General features: G+C 39.8%; 1 protein-coding gene across 2 annotated transcripts in view; it reads right to left on the bottom strand.

The window, feature by feature from the left end:
- The window catches only part of wdpcp.L (WD repeat containing planar cell polarity effector L homeolog), a 135,152-nt gene that overhangs the window by 113,084 nt on the left and 735 nt on the right, over positions 1-21,333 (bottom strand). The window contains exon 2 of one of the 2 annotated variants that reach the window (XM_018262132.2): positions 2,388-2,614. The exons of the other annotated variant lie outside the window; for it this stretch is intronic. Within the exon in view, the coding sequence (XP_018117621.1) occupies positions 2,388-2,516 (129 nt within the window). The 5' untranslated portion in view covers positions 2,517-2,614. The remainder of the gene's footprint in view (positions 1-2,387; positions 2,615-21,333) is intronic. 2 annotated transcript variants of the gene reach the window in all.

Below are 21,333 nucleotides of genomic sequence, written 5' to 3'. Positions count from 1 at the left end.
TCAAAACTCACAAATTCGAATTTAAAAGCACCAACTCGAATTAAATTCAAATGTGAGATGTATCAGGTCTCAACCATGGAAACAGTTATAATTTGAATATTCATCACCTAAAACCTGACGAGTTCATTTACGTCAGTGGCAGAGGTCAGTTGAACCATTTGAATATGTTTATTGTCTTCCTGACATTCGAGGTTTTTATTTTGGTTGAAAACTCGATTCGAATACTAGGGTCGGGACTATTCAATTGAATATTAGATGTTCTAGTTTTTTTTCATAAATAACCTCCCATTCCAGTTGTGAGTACATTCAAATTTATTAGAGTAAAACAAAATTTACATAAATTAAAAATTTGACAATTTGATAAAGAACTCCCTTTGTGTTAGGGCAGAAGAAATATTCTGTATATAAACACACAGCAATCTTTTCCCTTCTGCATAAAAGGTGAAGGAAAGCTGTGGAGGGATTTTATTGCCAATAGATTAGCTGCAATAGTGCAAGCTAGAATGCTATATTTAGTCTGTAGAATGTTTTACCAAACCTGAGTAAAAAGCTCTAGAAGCTCTCTCTTTGTTTAGGATAGCAGCTGCAGTATTAGCTTGGTGTGACAGCACTTCCTGCCTGAGTCTCTCCCTGCTCAATTATAGCTCTGGGCTCAGATTACAGCTGAGAAGGGCGAGGAAGAGGAGCAAACTGAGCATGCTCACGCCCGGGGCAAGGAGGTTTAAGCTGAAGGCAGGAAATCTGATACAGAAGCCCATGTGTACACAATAAAAGGAAAGAAATACAGTGTTTCTTTCGACAGAGGACTCAGAGCAACATTACTTTGAGGGTTTACTGGTTTATTTAGGTGGACCTTTCTGATAAGGCTTATTTAGTTTTAACCTTTCCTTCTCCTTTAACACACTACCTGTATTTTACATTGACATCACACAGAAACCAAGGTTTCCTCTTCTCTGTTTGGAATGCAGTCATGTTGGGGCAGTAACATTCTGAAAGGTGTAAAAAAAATGCGACGAATAAAAGTCTTCCGCTAATTTAAAATATTTAAGCTGCCAGTTTATATTCTTGTACAAAAATGACTTGCAGGGAAGGCATTTCCTCTCCAATTTTAAGTGGTTTAGCAAAGGGCCCGAGGCAATCTTAACGTCTCAACCAGTAATTAGTATCACAAAGATTACTCCTTTAATTATACTGTTCTGATTCTGAAGCAAAGATAAGTCAGGAAAGCCAATCAATGTTATGTTCTGACTAATAATTCTCCCTCATTTAGAAGTGTTTTACTTAGCTTAGATCACATATCATCAGAATAGCTTGTTATAATTATTCTGATAATTCTTAAATAGTGAGAGACAATTCTAAAATGGGTTGAATATATTCTCTTGTGCAAGAAGTTTATATAAATAAATTGCCCAGAGCAGGGAAGAGAAGGGCCAATCTGGCAGATAATAAATTGCTAATAAAGTTATTCGTACACCAAAGAGGAACAACGGAACTGAACGTATTGAGAATGTTCATTATAATCCAATTCAGATACAGGTATGGGACCTATTATACAGAATGCTCAGGACCTGGGGTCTTTCTGTAATTTGGATCTTCATACCTTAAGATAAAAATCATTTAAAAATTTAATAAACCCAATAGGATTGTTTTTCCTTCCAATAAGAATTAATTATTTCTTGGTTGGACTCAAGTACAGGGTACTGTTTTGTTACTGCAGAGAAAAAGGAAATATGTTTAAATTGTTTAATTAATATGGAGTCTATGGGAGACAAACTTTCCGTAATTTGGAGCTTTATGGATAACGGGTTTTCGGATAACGGATGCTATACCTGTATCTGCCATAATCAGCCTCTCGCTTGTATAAATGGGAAGGAGCTTCATGGGAAAAGGACCAAATTGTAAATATGCCCCCATTGCGCTATTAGCCAAAAAAGTATGAAAATCATGTGTCTTGTGCCAAATTAGTAATAACCAGATCCAAAATGATGGATAAATATGATGAAGCACAACGTAGAATGAAATTATGTGTACAGGTATGGGATCCGTTAATCTTAAACCCATTATCCAGAAAGTTCAGAATTACGGAAAGGCAGTCTCCAATAGACTCCATTGTAATCAAATAATTCAGATTTTTAAAAATGATTTCCTTCTTTCTCTGCAATAATAAAACTGTACCATATACTTGATTCAAATGAAGAAATCATTAATCCTCATTGGAAACAAACCCAGCCTATTGGGTTTAATTAATATTTACATGATTTTCTAGAAGACTTAAAGGAGAAGTAAACCCTTGCTACTAAAATCCCCTACCCTACATAGACCCAATTCCCTGCTCTCCCCTCAGCCAAGGTGCTACCTTTGCTAAATGCCCCTAACTCTTTACTTACCCCTCGGTGCAGATTCTGTCCAGCGGAGTTCAAGGCAGCCATCTTCTTCTCTTCAGTTATCTTTGTGAAGTAAGTTCTGTAACGGCACATGCACAGCTGGAGCAATTTTCTGTTTCGCAACAACTGCATGAGCACCGAAAGGCACGGAAATTGCCTAGGTGCCAGAAGAAGACCCGAAGATTACCGAAGCAGCTGAAGATGGTCCTGTGAGCTCCTCTGGACAGAATCTGCACCGAAGGGTAAGTAAAGAGTTAAGGGCATTTAGCAAAGGTAGCACCTAGGCGGGGAGTGAGTAGGGTGGGGGTCTATGTAGGGTAGGGAATTTTAGTAGCAAGGGTTTACTTTTCCTTTAAGTTATGAAGATTCAAATTACAGAAAGATCCATTATCCACAAAACCCCAGGTACCCGAGCATTCTGGATAACAGGTTGCATACCTGTACAATGTTCACTAGCCCTCTATCTATCTAATCAAGGCGTCAGTGCCAGTTGCACTATTACGTAGACAGGGTCGGACTGGGCCGTTGGGACACCAGGAAAAAAACCCGGTGGGTCCCGGCAGTCCAGACTGGAACCGCGCCGGCACTCCCCCAGGCTGCTGATCTCCCTCCCCCGCCGCACTGAAGGTTCAATTTACAGGTGCTTAGAGGAAGGGGTGGCGGCGGCCAGCGGTGATCCTTGCCTTTTCGCCGCCTGAGGCAGCCTTCCTTTGCCGTGCCCACCCCTCCTCACGGCACTCACCTTTTCAGCTCTGGGGCGGTGCTCCAGTTTGGAATATCAGGTTGCTAGGGTTTAATTACCCTATCAGCCAAGCCAAATAAGAGACTGCAATATGAATAGGAGAGGGCCGGAATGTACGGATAAGAAGTAAACAGTAACAATAACAATAACATTGTAGCTTTATAGAACAATAGAGAAAAAGTTGTGTATCAAAATCAGCATACGACAGAATGAAGTTCAACTAGCAACAAAACATGAAAACAATAACCTTGATGCAGTTACTCTACAACCCACGGAAACCTCAGTCAACTCTTATACGGGAGAAATGTAATAAAAGTCCCCAAGAGAAAAACAATGCCCACAAATAAGAATACAAATGTGCATTTTGCAATATAATATTTTTCATTATACTGTTAGTACATTGCAAATTTTAAGCATGTCTTTTTAAGAGGTGTTGGAAGGTGTTGTAATCTTTTGGCGAAAACATACATTTTTCAGTAAGACGCTACATTCCATAAAATTTGCAATCTTTCTTCCGCTGTCGGAAGCGGTCGCTAAACAGTTTCCAGCTTCGCAAAGCTATATTACATTCACGCAAAGAAAAATGTGTTTGTGCAAAGGCTTAAATGTTTGCGTTGGAAATAATTTCCCATTACCAATTTCTATTACATTCCCCTATACATGTGTAATATATTGGCAATAGGAGAAAAACTACATAAATGGATTTTTTTAGGCCAACAGCACCATCTAGTGTTCTGAGCCTCTAAGGCAGTGATCCCCAACCAGTAGCTCATGAGCAACATGTTGCTCTCCAGCCCCTTGGATGTTGCTCCCAGTGGCCTCAAAGCAGGTGCTTATTTTTGAATTCAGGGCTTGGAGGCAAGTTTTGGTTGTATATGACAATCCACATATGGCTACCAAATGGCCAATCACAGCCCTTATTTGGCACCCGAAGAACATTTTTCATGCTAGTGTTGCTCCTCATCTCTTTTTACTTTTGAATGTTGCTCATGGGTTTAAAAGGTTGGGGATCCCTGCTCTAAGGGCTCTTACGCACAAGCATTAGCAATGAGTGAAAAGTTTTGCTGTGAAAAATACGCCCAGGGCCAGGGCCGCCATTAGAAATCACGGGGCCCCGTACAACAAAATTTTTGGGGCCCCCTGGGCCCCGCCCACACTGACGACCAAGCTCCGCCCCATATCCCGCCCACATCGCAGTTAAAAGACCACACAGACATCAGCGCTAAAAAAGTAACCCCCCCCCCACACAAGTTGTAAAAAGCTATTGATGGTCAGGGCCCCCTTATAAAAAAAATTGGGGCCCCAAAAAAAAAAAATTAAAATTTTTTTTTTTTAAAAACATTGGTGGCAGGGGCTGCATATGTTGCCCTGCTTGTGGAAATAAAGGCAATTTTACTCAAACACGGAGTGCTGCCCTTTTGCTGTGTGACTAGTGGTTCCAGTGTGGAGGGACACTGTGGGACGTGCACCCGGAATAAAGGAGATTGGAAAACAAGTGAGTGCCCCTCTAACTCTACCTCTATAAGGGGCCCCCTGTTAAAAAAAACTTGGGGCCCCAACAAAAAAAAATGTAAAAAAAACTAAAAAATAAACAAACATTGGTGGCAGGGGCCCCCTTCTAAGTTAAAAACAAATTGGGGCCCCAAAAAAAAATTTGAAAAATAATTAATTTTTTTTTGAAAAAAAAAAAAAACATTGGCGGCAGGGGCCCCCTTATAAGTTAAAAACAAATTGGGGCCCCAAAAAAGAAAATTAATTTTTTTTTTTAAAAAAAAACCCAAAAAAAAACAATGGTGGCAAGGGGCCCCTTACGAGTTAAAAAAAAAATTGGGGCCCCAAAAACAAAAGTTTTAAAAAAAAGATTGGTGGCAGGGGCCTATAGAATATTAAAATAATACATTGGTGGCCAGGGGATTAAAAAAAAAAAAAACACAAACTGGTGTTCAGTAGAATTGAACTCATGGCTTCAGTACTTCAATTTCGCCTCCTTTCGTGACTTCGGGTCTTTTCACCGCTTCAGGACTTCGGCTTCGGCTGTTTTCGTGACTTCGGGTCTTTGCGCTGCTTCAGGACTTCGGCTTCGGCTGTTTTCGTGACTTCGGGTCTTTTCGGCGCTTCGTGACTTCGGGACTTCGGCTTTTTCCGTGACTTCGGGTCTTTTCGTCGCATCGGCTTCGGCTTTTCGGCACTTCCGCATTCGGCACTGAAGAGGCAAGACGTACGGCTCGGGCGCTCGTAAGGGGGGCCCGGATCTTCAAAAAAATGCAGCGCTGCCGGGCCCCCCTTCATGCCCGGGCCCGGTACGCTTGTCCCCCCTGTCCCCCCCTGATGGCGGCCCTGCCCAGGGCCACCATTAGGGGGGCACAGGGGTACAAGTGTAACAGGCCTGAAGGGGGGCCCGGCAGTGCTGCACTTTTCGAAAGAGCCCGGTCCCCCTTAACAGCGCCAAAACCGCGGCTCCCTTCCGAAGTCCCAAACAGCTGAAATGTGGAAGTGCCGAAAAACCAAACAGCTGAAGTCCAAAGCAGCGAAAAGACCCAAAGTCACGCAAACAGCTGAAATTGAAGTCCTGAAGCGGCAAAAAGACCTGAAGTCATGAAAACAGCCAAAATTGAAGTCCTGAAACGGCGAAAAGATCCGAAGCCGAGAAAATAGCCGAAGTCCCTAAGCGAGAAAAAACCCAAAGTCACGAAAGGAAGTGAAGTCCTGTAGCCACAAGTTCAATTCTACTGCACACCAATGTGTGTGTGTTTTTTTTTAATCCCCTGGCCACCAATGTATTATTTTAATACTCTATAGGCCCCTGCCACCAATGTTTTTTTTGAAAAAATATTCTCTGGGGCCCCAATTTTTTTTAACTTGTAAGGGGGGGCCTTGGAGTCAATGCTTTTTTAAAAAATATACTCTGGGGCCCCAATTTTTTTTAACTTGTAAGGGGGGCCTTGACGCCAATGTTGTTTTTTAAAAAAATATTCTTTCAGGGCCCAATTATTTTTCTACTTGTAAGGGGACCCTGGCGCCAATGTTTTTTTTAACTTTAGTGATGGGCCTGACCACCAATGTTTTTTTTAAAAAACTTTTATGGGGGGCCCTGGCACCAGTTTTTTTTTGTAACTTATAAGGGGGCCTGACCATCAATAGCTTTTTATAACTTGTGTGTGTGGGGGGTTACCTTTGTTAGCGCTTATGTATGTGTGGTCTTTTAACTGTGGTGTGGAGTGGGGTGAGGCTTGGGGGATGGAGCCCCGTGATTTCTAATGGTGGCCCTGATGACGCCTATAGACTCCAATGGATGAAAAAATTGTCTTGTTGTTTTGCAAATTTTCGGCAAAGAGTAAAGGGTCAGATTTGCCCAGCACTAATAAGCATTTGTACCTGCAGTAGATTTTCCTTTGGGGGACTACAGGAAGAAACACAGCCCAGCCTATTCTATGAGACTCACTGAAACACAGGCAAGTGCCAAATGCAGGTGGAACGCTCCTGTATAAAAGCCCTAACAAAAGACTAGCTACTAGACATATAATTGTGCATATCAGGGGTGTTCAACATTTTTATTGTGGCACATTTTCTATATGTTTAAACTGGAGATTATATTAAAATGATGATGCCATACTAAGAAATCCTTGGAGATATTGGGCAGAGACTGCATCCTGAATGTGGGCCCCAGCTGGAAACCCTTGATACTAGTGATGTGGGCTGGCCTGAAACCCGCATGACCCAAAGGTTTACCGACGAGTTTGGAAGGTTTGGGCCGACTTCCACACAAGATTTGCTGGTTTTACCAAGCCCTGCTTCTGCCTCCAACAGCTTCTATATAGATGCACTTGCTCCACCCCAACCCCTTTGTGACATCAGAGATGGGGCGGGGCAGGTTTGGGTCTATAAATAGAGAAGGCTTGATGGGTCGGCTTGGGCACGGATTAGGGTCGGGTATTGGTTGAGCTTTTTCAGACCTGCACATCACTACTTTATACATAATGTACCACATTGTATAAATTGTTTCGATGTAATGGTTACAGAATGGATCTTTTCTTTCATTTTCTAACAAAACAGATAACACCATTATGTTCTACAGAGCTTATCTGCTATCTGCTGTGTAACCTGAGCCTTTTCTCCTTTGAATGGCTGCCCCCATTGCTACACAGCAGCTTATTTATATAAACAATAGTAGTGTTTCTGAAGCAAACACACCATTTTTTTGTTACTATTCCTTTAACTCAAACACACCATTTTTTTGTTACTGTTCCTTTAACTCATCTCCAAATACTCTCCAAACTACTTCTCTGCTATCCTACTCCTCAACACCTCTCTCATTACCTCCCCACATACTTGCATTCAAGACTTTGCTACGGCTGCACCTTTCCCACATTCTGTCCAATGTTGTTCCATTCTTTTGCCTTCAATAGATCTCTTAAACACACTTTTTATTGAGAAGCTGACCCCTGAGTAGCTTCAGTGTGCACTATAAGCCGCTAAATGCAATACTGAAACATCTCTCTCCATGCCAACTAGTGATCATGCCCAACCCCACACCTCGTGTTGCAAAACCTTCTCTTTTTAGATTGTAAGCTCTTTAGGGCAGGGTCTTTGTTACATCTTGTATCAGATACTAACTACTTTGCATGATTTTATGTACTGTATGTTCAATGTATATATCCATTTATTGTACCCCACTGCAAAATCAGTTGGCACTTAATAATAATAACTTGCAGTAGGACTGTTCAAAACAAATTGGTTGCTATTGGCAACTGCGCTGGTGCAATTTAGCACCTATGTTAATGAATCACCCGAGAAACAAAACATATGAGAGCACAACATTTGGGCTAGATCTATAGGACATTGATAATAATTAAGACATGTTATTAGCACCTTCCTATAGACTGTGCTTCCAAATCCAAGGGCTGAACATAAAAGCACAGAGGAATTCAGTGTGGTTGTTGGATGGCAATAAAGGGGTTTTAATTAAGCATGTTAAAGTCCCACATTGATAATTTAATCTGCCAATGAGTCAATGTAGTTGTATGCATGTGAAAAGGCAGTAGCTGTGTGCAGGCTATCAATACAGTACAGTGGCTAACAAGTGCCCCAGGACATGAAAACAAATTGTTAGGAAGTTACAATGTGCCAACTATATCTAAAATAAAAAAACAAGCAGGTACCAAATGAGTAACCTGACAAACCATTGCAATAAAACTCTGCTTATATTGTTTATTTTACACAATTAGCCTGATACAGAGGGAACAAGTTTTGCTTGAGGATGAGAGAACCAAGTCATTACAGATTATCAAAATAAAAAATATTTTGCCGAATGAAACAAAATGTCATTCTGAGCACAGTTCCAATACAATATACACTCATAACAATGTCAGTTATTTGTAAATGCACATTGCTATTGAAAGCAGTAATACATTTAGGGAGTTATTTATTAAAGATGGAGTTTGTCAGATCAAGTTTTATAGTGCCAAAAAGTCAAAACAAAACTTGAATTTCTCGAGATTTATTAAGCACCAAAAAAAAATCGCAAAAAATCCACATCCGAAAATACTCCATCTCAAACCTGTCGAGGTCCTGTAGAAGTCAATGGCATATGTCCCTTTTCCAATTTGAAGATTTTGTGGTCTGTGCTGCGTTTTGTATGATAATCCGAAAAATTCAGGCTTTTTCGGGCGATAACTCAAAAAAAAAAAAAAAAAAAGAAACAAGCGATTCTGAAGTCAAATCCGAATTTGTACAATTCAAGTTTTTTCATGATTTTATTGAGACTTTTCGCAAACCAAATTTTTTGGGTTATTTTATTAATAAATAAGGTAAAATTGTGGATGGGAATTTGGTAGAGTTTGTTTTATTCAAATTATGAAAAAATAGTAAGACCACTGGGCCCAGCTCTGCATAGGAGACTGAGGTGCCCTTCTGGAGAATGCATGAAAGTTAGACCAAAAAGAAAGACTTCAACCCCATTTAGCATCTCTCCTACATTCCCACAGCAATTCTAGTTATGTCAATAACATGTTGTGGATATGTTGAACGGTCTATAGAATTATTAATGTTATAATAATAGACATATATTGTACGTACAACTTTATTTCGAAAGAGAAACCAAACTCTGCAACACAATTTTAAGCACCGACACAAAAGCTGATCACACCAATTGTGGAACATTGTATCTGCCAACTATTCACATACATAAAAATGAGAGGAGCAGTTTGCAAATTTGATTGAAGTTTTTCTATTTGATGATAAGTAAAAATCCTACGTACCAGCACAAGCTTTGGCTAGCGGCTACAGTGTCTCAGGGCTGCGCTGTTCATCCTCCATGAGCCACACACAGATACAGATATATTGTTATAGGGATACCAGGGTTCTGCCCAGTAAAGCATTCATTCTATTCATGAGAATGCAACAGTATCTGAAGTGGTTTTGTACTACTGATGTAATGAGCCTGTAATTAGCCAATACATAATTTATGAAAGTATCACTTTGCTGAGGCCTACTGAAAAGTAAAACCAAAAGATGCTAGTCTGCACTTAGTTATTTAGGCAGGCTAAAATGTGGCAGCTGAAAGTGTCTATGCAAATAATGAAATAAAGTAACTTTTAACAGTTTTTCCAAAATCTAAATTTTAAGTTAAATATGCTCCTGTCTCTGGTGTTTGTCTGGCCGCTCAGTAATTCAGGTGCAGATTCTGAACTGTTACAATTTTGCAACATTTAGAGGCACATTTATCCAAGGCTGAATTTCGAATTCATGTGAGTTTTAAAAAACTCCCATCCCTTTTGATGTTCATGACTTGGAAAATGCTGCTCTGAGTCCTCTGTCAAAAGAAACACAAGATTTATTTCCTTCTATTGTGTACACATGGGCTTCTATATCAGACTGTTTTCAGCATTAACCTCCAGGGCTAGGGCTTGAGAATGCTCAGTTTGCTCCTCTCTCCCTCTCCCCTTCACTTTTACCCTCTCCCTCTCCCCTTCACTTTTACCCCCTCCCTCCTCCCCTTCCTGTTGTAATCTGAGCCCAGAGCTATGAGGGAGCAGGGAGAGACTCAGCAGGAAGTGATGTCACACCAAGCAAATATGGCAGCTGCTATCCTAAACAAACAGAGAGAGCTTCTAGAGCTGTATGGCAAAGCATTCTGCAGAATAAATATAGTGTTATAGCTTGCACTATTGTGGCTACTCTACTGGCAATAAACTGTTTTGATAGCTTTCCTTCTCCTTTAAGTTCTCCACCTTGAATTTCAGCTACTGTCATTGACATCTAGTGGGGGAATGTAATATACTTTGTTATTTTTAGGGATGCACCGAATCCACTATTTTGGATTCGGCCAAACCCCCGAATCCTTTGCTAAAGATTCTGCCGAACACCGAACCTAATCCGAACCCTAATTTGCATATGCAAATTAGGGCTGGGAAGGGGAAATTTTTTTTCTTTCCTTGTTCTCTGACATAAAGTCACGCGATTTCCCTCCCCGCCCCTAATTTGCATATGCAAATTAGGATTTGGTTCGGCTGGGCAGAAGGATTCGGCCGAATCCTCCTGAAAAAGGCTGAATCCTGGCCGAATCCCGAACCGAAACCTTGATTCGGTGCATCCCTAGTTATTTTGCAAAAACCATTGTGAACATTAGCGACCAAGATTGCATCCTTTTTGACTGATTACAGACCTCAATGACTTCTTCACAAAGCTTGCCAACAAATGGCTTTTGGGAACATTCTCAGTGTATGTAATAAAATGTTGCCAATCGCAAAGCCTATTTTGTGGCAAAATATTTAATGCAACTCCAGAGCAGGTATTAATGCTAATCTTTGCTTAGCGAAGTTATATTCACAGGCGAATGATCTTACATAGCGCTAAACAATTGCAAAAACACCATATAAACATTGCTTGCAATTTTTTATTACATTCCCCCTTAGGTCTCTACAGAACACAATCTCCTTAAACCAGAGTCGCTGCTATACTACAGTCAGGGCAGAGCAGGGGGTATGGTCTGGGTGGAGTGGGATGTGGTCTCGTTAGAATGTGGGATTGAGCAATAATTCAAATTTTAAAAACTGATTTGCTTTTTGTCTGTAATAATAAAACAGTAGTTTGTACTTTGATCCCAACTAAGATATAATTAATCCTTATTGGAGAAAAAACAATCCTATTAGGTTTATTTAATGTTTAATTTATATTTTAGTTTTTAGTAAATTATATCTTTAGAGTGGAGAGCCCAATTACAAAAAGACCCCTTATCCGGAAAACCCCAGATTCCGCAACACCATACGGATCTCACCCTGTGGAAATGCTATGGGGCAGATTTATGAAAGGTCGAGGTGAATTTTCGAATGAAAAAAATTAAAATTTCGAGCTATTTTTTGTGTACTTTGACTAGGGTATAGTCCAAATTCGATTCGAATTTGAAAATAATTAAAAAATTAGAATATCAAAATTTATCATGAACTGTCAGTTTAAAAATTCGACTTCGACCATTCGCCATCTAAAACTCCTAGAACCTATTTGGAGTCAGTTGGTGGACTTTGAAAAATCTGTTTTTTTGGGGGGAAAACATCGAATCAAATTTGATCGAATGCGCTATTACTTAGATTCGTATGATTCAAATTCGGTCGAATTTAGGTGGAGAATAGTCGAATTCGAGTTCTTAAAGGTCCAGAGTATGATAAATCTCAAAAATCAAAGTCAATTTTTTTTTTAAAAACTCGAATCGAATTTGAATGACTCCCTAGTCTAGTTTGTTTTGACAATAAACAAATTCAAAAATTCTAATTTTCAATTCAACCCTTGATAAATCTGCCCCTTAGAAGCCCATTTATCAAATTTCGAATTCATGTGAGTTTTTTTAAGTCTAATAAAGTTGAATATACTCAAAATTAGATTGGGTGGTATTTAAGAAAAAAATTGAATATTTAAAACTTGAATGAATATTACCGACCCGAAAACTCAAATCGAATTTGAATCGAATTCGACTAAACTCGAATAGAGTTTTGTCTCCAAAAAAAACTCGAATGTCAGGAAAGATAATATCTTCAAATTGGTCACTGGACCCCTCCCCCATTGACTTATACATGAACTCGGCAGATTTTAGGTGGCGAATAGTCTAATTCAAATTATTTGCAGTGTATAGGTTTGATAAATCTCGAAATTCGAATTAAAATTCGAATCGAGTTTGGATAATTAACAATTTGAATTTCACACTTTTAACCAAAAAAATTTTGAATTTCCAATTCGACTCTTAATAAATCTGCTCCTTAGTTGATACATTTCTCAGCAGCATCTCTGGAGTATAAGCAACTATTGTATCAATTCTAACAGCTGAAACTTAGGGGTTCAAATATTTTGAAGGGTGAACAACCCCTTCCAAACACTTTTTACAGTTCAGTTATTTTCAGATTGTTCCCCAGAAATAAAGACTTTTTTTCAATTACTTTTTAAATCCATTGTTTATTTTTTACTGTTTCTCCAATATCCAAGTTTAAAGTTTAATGTTTGTGTCTGGCAGCTCATTTAGTTGATACATTAAGTAGATTTCTCAGCAGCATCTCTGGAGTATTAGCAACTATTGTATTAATTCTAACAGCTGCCTGTAACAAAACCCAGAGATTCTGCTCAGCAGGGACAAAGATAAGAAATGTATCAACTAAATGTATCAATTTAGAACAGTTCACAAGGTCGGGCGACCCCCATCCCCTTCCCAGAGCTGCAATTAAAATCAAAAGTGTTATTTAAAATGGCATTTTTGCAAATGTTTAGTGTTGCTTGCAATGTAAAAGGACGTCCTCTGTCTTTCATTTATAATATTAAAGTAACTAGCAAAAGTGCTCTTCAAAAAATTCTCAGAATAACATTTCAATATTTCCATTAAAACACAATGTTGTAGACCTGGTTTATAAACTCTTGTGTGGGACCTTGCCGACATCCATCCCAATTGATATCAGGATGAAAATTAGTCAGATGTCTATCAAACAGATTGAAAAATCCTGTTGGACTCGGATTACATTGAACAATTAATGATTCAATCACTGCCTGGTGGAGGTGGTGATGGCCAAACATGTAGATCATCCAAATATGGCCCAGAACATTTATCTGCTTGTTTGGGTGTATCTTATCATGCATGAAAATTCACACCTGGTAACGATCAAATCAACTCAATGATTGGTCGGTATAGGATACGGCTCCTCTTGGATCACTAGCACTGGATCTGATCCAATCACTGCACCCACTTAGACTATTACTGTTCCTTGAAGTTCCATGTGGCAGGGACCTCGCGTCTCATAACAATTGGCACTTAATATCTAAAGCGGTGTAGAAATAAGCCCTTTGCACTCACCTGTACCTGTATGTTTTGTGTAAAAACCTAAAAATTCTCTCTATCTAACTGGGAGATACTATTTGAAGAGGGATGATGTTGTAACCCAGCTAAACAGACATGGCTGAGAAGATGTCGCTCACTATGATCAGCAGTAAATAAATTTGTATGCAGTATCATACAGCTCATAGACCCTAACTTATACCCACATACTTTCATTCCATTGGCTTCTGCCAAACAACCTTGACTTTTATCAAGGTTCGAATTTTTCTAAGTATTTGTAACATAAAAATCCGATCAACTCCGACTGCCCGAATGGACCTTATTTATCATTAAAAAAGGCCGAAAAAATTGGGTTTGTCAAAAATCGGATAACTTCGGAGCTTTGCCCTAAAAGTACGAATTCTTCTAACATTTTGGTCCAAAATCCCTGCAATTATTGTATATCAGTACGGACAGCAGTGCAGACACCAGGACCTTCCACATTGACTTATACAGGACCTCGAGAGCTTTGAGATGCCGCATTGAATAAATTCCGGAATTTTCGTTAAAAAAAAATTGTAGTTTTTTTTTAGTCCAAAAACTACAAATTATTCAAATTTTGGATATTCGGATCATAATAAATAACCCCCTAAATATGTGTGGCCCCTGGGACATTCCTCTATGTCTTGTGGAAATGCCCAGACAAAGCCAAATTTTGGGCAAGACTTTGCAATCTCCTGAGATCTGCCCACTAGGGCTTGTGGAAACTATGGTCCCAGGCAGATAACAGTGTTTCCTTAAAACTTTTTTTATTTGTTTTTGCACCAGTACTCCCCTGAACGATGCCCTCTGCACCAAACTTTTGTGGGCTGGAAAGATAAATTAACCCCTCTACAAAATTAGATACCTGAGCAGGGGCTGCCTGGATAAATCTGTTAGAATTTGGGACTTAAAAACAGTGGACCATGCCATATGAAGGTGACAATTATAACACTTTCTTGCACCACAACATATTTCCTTAGTTGCTCTTGCTATTCTTGTGGCCAATCTGTCTTCCACTTCCCCCTTGTTCCAGTTTCCATTCTGTACCCCTTTATTGTAAATGAATAAAATAAATAGTTCATTGATACATACTTATAGTAAATATGAATAATAATAATGTGAATAATTTCATGCAAGGTCTTCCTTTTTATGCTTGAAAATAACTAAATGAATAAATAAAACATAACAGGTATTGTTTGTCCATACATTGCGAATGATCCCTGTGGTGTGCAATAAAAAGGGCAATAGTTTTGGGGGGTTTCAAAACAGCCATTGTCAAAACCAGACCACTCAAGAAGTTGTGCTACAATATATCCACTAGATGGCAATAAAGGGTTTCAAATAAAAACCTAGGACAGCACAGAAATGAAGAAAAAAATACCATCCCAAAGACTCATGAAATAAGGAATATTTAAATGTTAAGCTGATTGAACTTAATTTGATCTTTTGCAAGCCCTTTTTGTCCTTAATTTCTCAGAATGTTAAGGAGGATGGCTACCTTTAAAGAAGCCACATAGAAACCAAACAAACATGGGTCATGTTTTGCAAAGGGCCTCCATTTTTATTCTTTCAATCCAAATTGCTGCATCAGCAGCAGTAGAGGATCAGGCATCCAAACTCATTGTTTACTGTCTGTACTCCAGTGGCAAATGAGTGTTTGTCTATCACTGTAAAAAAAAAAAAACATCTGGAAAAAGAGGATAATTCACTGTTCTGCTTCCTTCGGCCCAAGCTTATCTGTGCCACCGAGAGGCAGTCTGTTGTGGAAAGTCTTTCTGCACTAGGCTAAATAAACTTGCAGTTGACCTACTTTCCCTACCGTGCCTCCAATCCAGAAGAACTCCATTATGTGCTGCCACTGACAATGACAACTACACACTCGGATATCCAGTTACTTAGACTGAAAGGCATATAACTCTACTGTATACATTATGGCATACTTCTGAATGATGAACTAGTCTGGTTATTGGTTCCTTGAAAAATCTGATGCCAAATAAAGAAACAACCTGACACTCTTGGCTTTTCTGGGGACCTCACACAAAAACACACTGGGACTGTCAGGTCACCAACATAAATGATCTGCTCTGATCATACATATATGATATGCTGCATGTTGAATGTTGAGATGGACTCAAGGGGATTTTAAAATGTAAGCAAATGTTTTTGTGTTAATGTTTCTGTCCACTTAGGAGACATTTCACCCTGATATTACTCCTTGGCCTCACAGGGTATTAAACGCCTTCAGGATATAGTGATGGATGGTGAAATAAAGCAGTTTCAAGCCCTTAATGAAAGACATCAGTTACCCCAAGGTACAGTGGTGTGCAAAACTATTTGCCCCCTTCCTGATTTCTTATTCTTTTGCATGTTTGTCACACAAAATGTTTCTGATCATCAAACACATTTAACTATTAGTCAAAGATAACACAAGTAAACACAAAATGCAGTTTTTAAATGAGGGTTTTTATTATTTAGGGAGAAAAGAAATCCAAATCTACATTTTCATGTGTGAAAAAGTAATTGCCCCCTGAACCTAATAACTGGTTGGGCCACCCTTAGCAGCAATAACTGCAATCAAGCGTTTGCGATAACTTGCAACGAGTCTTTTACAGCGCTCTGGAGGAATTTTGGCCCACTCATCTTTGCAGAATTGTTGTAATTCAGCTTTATTTGAGGGTTTTCTAGCATGAACCGCCTTTTTAAGGTCATGCCACAACATCTCAATAGGATTCAGGTCAGGACTTTGACTAGGCCACTCCAAAGTCTTCATTTTGTTTTTCTTCAGCCATTCAGAGGTGGATTTGCTGGTGTGTTTTGGGTCATTGTCCTGCTGCAGCACCCAAGATCGCTTCAGCTTGAGTTGATGAACAGATGGCCGGACATTCTCCTTCAGGATTTTTTGGTAGACCGTAGAATTCATGGTTCCATCTATCACAGCAAGTCTTTCAGGTCCTGAAGCAGCAAAACAACCCCAGACCATCACACTACCACCACCATATTTTACTGTTGGTATGATGTTCTTTTTCTGAAATGCTGTGTTACTTTTACGCCAGATGTAACGGGACGCGCACCTTCCAAAAAGTTCAACTTTTGTCTCGTCGGTCCACAAGGTATTTTCCCAAAAGTCTTGGCAATCATTGAGATGTTTTTTAGCAAAATTGAGACGAGCCTTAATGTTCATTTTGCTTAAAAGTGGTTTGCGCCTTGGAAATCTGCCATGCAGGCCGTTTTTGCCCAGTCTCTTTCTTATGGTGGAGTCGTGAACACTGACCTTAATTGAGGCAAGTGAGGCCTGCAGTTCTTTAGATGTTGTCCTGGGGTCTTTTGTGGCCTCTCGGATGAGTTGTCTCTGCGCTCTTGGGGTAATTTTGGTCGGCCGGCCACTCCTGGGAAGGTTTGCCACTGTTCCATGTTTTTGCCATTTGTGGATAATGGCTCTCACTGTGGTTCGCTGGAGTCCCAAAGCTTTAGAAATGGCTTTATAACCTTTGAAATTGAACTCAGGTGTGATAAACCACAGTTAAGTTATTTTTTAACAAGGGGGGCAATCAATTTTTCACACAGGCCCATGTAGATTTGGAGTTTTTTTTCTCCCTTAATAACGTAAACCTTCATTTTGTGTTCAATTATGTTATCTTTGACTAATAGATAACGGTTTTTGATGAGCAGAAACATTTAAGTGTGACAAACATGCAAAAGAATAAGAAATCAGGAAGGGGGCAAATAGTTTTGCACACCACTGTATGTGTTTTAGATATCTTCAGCTCTCCCATGCCTAGATCAATTGAGGTGGCAGACATAACTCTTAAAATATATTTACGTAGAGAGGATCTCGCTAAGCACCTATACCGCTCCTACACCATATTGCGGCAAGCCACCCCAGACACACTTGCCAGAGTCCAAGGGAAATGGAAAAGGGATGTAGCAGACATTATGGATGAATTGTGGGAGGAAGCCTTAAAACAGATACCAGAAATAACTTCCGGTTGTGGAAGTGACGTCATTTCTGCCAAAGATAGCAAGAAGTGAGATCCTACCACATAAGGGTGTATCTAGAGGTGGCAGAAGAGATTATTATTTTAGTAAAGAAGAGATTATACTGTGAAGAGGTCAAAACACAATTTCTGCTGTTAAGGTTAATGGCCCACAAACACCGAAAAAGATTGCTAATATTGCCCCAAACTACCTGTAATTATATATGTGACTTAAAGGGCATCTGCCTCTCATTGCATACAAGGGGCAGATGTTGGCCAATAAATAAATGCATGTGCAGTCACAGTGACAGACTGATGCAATTACAGGAATTGAGCAGTTTTGATTGGAATTGCGATTTTTTTTTCAGCTGGTGTTTTAACGATGGCAGAGAAACTGCTGTGCATGCCATTATACTTAAGACTCTAAAACATGTGTGCAAAGGCTAATACCATATTATTTTTTTCAGAGTCATCTGGATACATTATATCAGTAAATATACAGCCAATCTTCATTAACAATAGTGTGATATTTCCAGATGAACACAAAAGGTCCAACTGTTGACTTTGTGTGCCTAACGGCAGAGCTTTTCCACCAGCGATAATGTTGGCAACATCAGCCTTCATGTTAATAAATCATTGCTCTGTATGCCGATAGATCATTCTTATGACAGCTGTCCAAAATGTGACAGTAGCTGTAAGTGTATGGGCTAGCTATGTCACACAAGGCTTTGCTATGATGACAAGAGAAAATAACATTATTGCACCAAACTGGCCAATCTCTGCTGGCTATAACATGAATGACATGCTTGGGTCGCAGAGGACTCAGGGTGAATTCAAGGCCATAAATTACATCAGGTGATTCAAAGTTGTACTGGTGTTTTTGTCCTGCAGCACAGAAAACTCCATGTGTGACAATGTTCTACGGTAGTCTCCAAGAAATATATTTCAGCAGCACTCCGACACAGTGAAAAAATGTGAAAATAAATTGATTTATTTGTGCCTCAAGCTAGTTGAAGTTTCGGGCTTCACCAGCCCTTTATCAAGCCAGTGAAGTCCGAAACGTCACCAAGCTTGAGGCACAATAACAGAGACAGAGTTACAGTCGGCACCCGATGCTACAAAAAGCAGAACGATTGTTTGTGTGTACCTCAGAGATGAGAGACACAGTGGGGTATATTTATCAAGGGTCGAATTTCGAATTGAAAAAAACTGCGAAATTCGAATTCAAAAAGACCAACCGATAATTTAGTCAAAGTTTTTTTTGGGTCGAATATGTCTGTTTTCGGTCGAATAGGTCCATATTCAGCCGAATTTGAATCCTACGAATCGAAGGAATAGCGCATTCGATCGAATACGATTAGACGTTTTTCCCAAAAAAAACTTTAAATTTTTCAAAGTCCACCAATTGACTCCAGATAGGTTCTAGGAGGTCTCCCATAGGCTAAAATAGCAATTCGGCAGGTCTTAGATGGTGAATGGTTGAAGTCGAATTTTTAAAGAGACAGTACATGACAAATTTTGATATTCTAGTTTTTTAATTTTTTTCAAATTCGAATCGAATTTTGACTATTCCCTAGTCGAAGTACACAAAAAATAGCTCGGAATTTGAATTTTTTTCATTCGAAAATTCACCTCGACCTAAAATCTGCCCCTATAAATACAATATTACAGTGGGTCATGTACCTCAGAGATGTGAAACACTATAAGTACAATATTACAGTGGGTCATGTACCTCAGAGATGTGAGACACTATAAGTACAATATTACAGTGGGTCATGTACCTCAGAGATGTGAGACACTATAAGAACAATATTACAGTGGGTCATGTACCTCAGAGATGTGAGACACTATAAGTACAATATTACAGTGGGTCATGTACCTCAGAGATGTGAGACACTATAAGTACAATATTACAGTGGGTCATGTAAAAAAAAGATAGACTGCAAAGAATGGTGGTAAATGAAACATTTTCTAATGGACCAGTGTTGTTAGTGGAGTACCGCAGGGCTCTGTACTTGCTCCCTCCCTTGCTTTTCAATTTGTTTATTAATGACCTGGAGGTGGGCATTGAAAGAACTATAGGTTCCATGCAGGATGCTGCCACTTTGCACAGTGATTTGTCTAAGTTGGGAAACTGGGCAGCAAACTGGAAAATGAGGTTCAATACAAGGTTATGCACTTTGGCAAAAATAATATAAATGCAAGTTATACACTTAAGGGTAAGGACACACGAGGAGATTCAGGGAGATTTTGTCGCCTGGCTACTAATCTCCTTGTCTTTTGAGCAACTATCTCCCTGAACTGCCTCAGCGTTTTTCCCCATAGGCTACAATGAAAAGTTGCCTGCGTTAATGCACACACGGCGATGCGTTTTCAATAGTTGCCCAAAGTTGCCTCAGTGAGGCAATTTCAGGCAACTATTGAAAACGCATCGCCGTGTGTGCATTAACGCAGGCAACTTTTCATTGTAGCCTATGGGGAAAAACGCTGAGGCAGTTCAGGGAGATAGTTGCTCAAAAGACAAGGAGATTAGTAGCCAGGCGACAAAATCTCCCTGAATCTCCTCGTGTGTACTTACCCTAAAAGGTGGCCATAGACGTAACAATTACGATCTTTCTTGGAAAAGATCTTTCCAAGAAAGATCATTTGTTTCAATACACACGTGTAGAGCTGAATCGTCAGATATACAGGTAGAATTCTACCTGTATCTGACGATTCAGCACTAACAATGCCCAATATTTGGGTCCCTTCAAAGGAACCTGATCAAAATTTTCCGTCCAGCCCGATCGACGAGCCAACCGATATCCAAGTCTTCTGCCGATATCGGTCGGCTCTTTTTCCACAATACACGCAACGAATATCGGACGAAAATTCGTTTTGTACGATATTATCTGTGCGTCTATGGCCACCTTAAGGTGATGTCGCCAAACGAGCGGATCTTTCCCCGATATGACACTAAACTGCATGGCTATATCGGGGGTAATTCGACTCCAGTCCTTAAGAGGGATATAAATGAGCTGGAGAGAGTGCAGAGACTAAGTGCAACTAAACTGGTTAGAGGGACGGAAGACTTAAATTATGAGGGGAGACTGTCAAGGTTGGGGTTGTTTTCTCTGGAAAAAAGGCGCTTGCGAGGGGACATGATTACACTTTACAAGTACATTAGAGGACATTATAGACAAATAGCAGGGGACCTTTTTACCCATAAAGAGGATCACCGTACCAGAGGCCACCCCTTTAGACTAGAAGAAAAGAACTTTCATTTGAAGCAACGTAGAGGGTTCTTCACAGTCAGGACAGTGAGGTTGTGGAATGCACTGCCGGGTGATGATGTGATGCTGATTCAGTTAATGACTATAAGAATGGCTTGGATGATTTTTTGGACAGACATAATATCAAAGGCTATTGTGATACTAAACTCCATAGTTAGTATAGGTATGGATATATAGAATTTATGTGAAAGTAGGGAGGGGTGTGTGTATGGATGCTGGGTTTTCATTTGGAGGGGTTGGACTTGATGGACTTTGTCTTTTTTCAACCCAATTTTACTATGTAACTATGTCCCACCACGAGAGAGCAGCCACTCACGTCAGGAACGACTCTCAGCATTCTGTGGTGCTCAGTAGAACGACATGTGGGTAACGTGGGAAAACAATCCCCTGGAAACGCTAAAACTGACATCAAATATGACTCATGGCCACAAGTAGCTTCAAAGTACCCAGGAGGACAATAGAGAATCAGAATGCAAAAATAACCCTCAAAATGCAACTTCATTCATTGGAAGTGTTACGACACAGACAGAGCAGAGTTAAGTGCCCGGCGACTTTGTTGCGTTATACTCGTGCTGACAGACAGTGGAAGCCCAGTGTGCCGCCATCAGTCGCAGTGTTTCCTAAGCAGGAA

This window comes from Xenopus laevis, chromosome 5L (assembly GCF_017654675.1).
Source record: "Xenopus laevis strain J_2021 chromosome 5L, Xenopus_laevis_v10.1, whole genome shotgun sequence".
Classification (NCBI taxonomy): Eukaryota; Metazoa; Chordata; class Amphibia; order Anura; family Pipidae; genus Xenopus; species Xenopus laevis.
The sequence above is the reverse complement of the archived record's forward strand: the minus strand, read 5'-3'. Positions and strand labels throughout refer to the sequence as shown.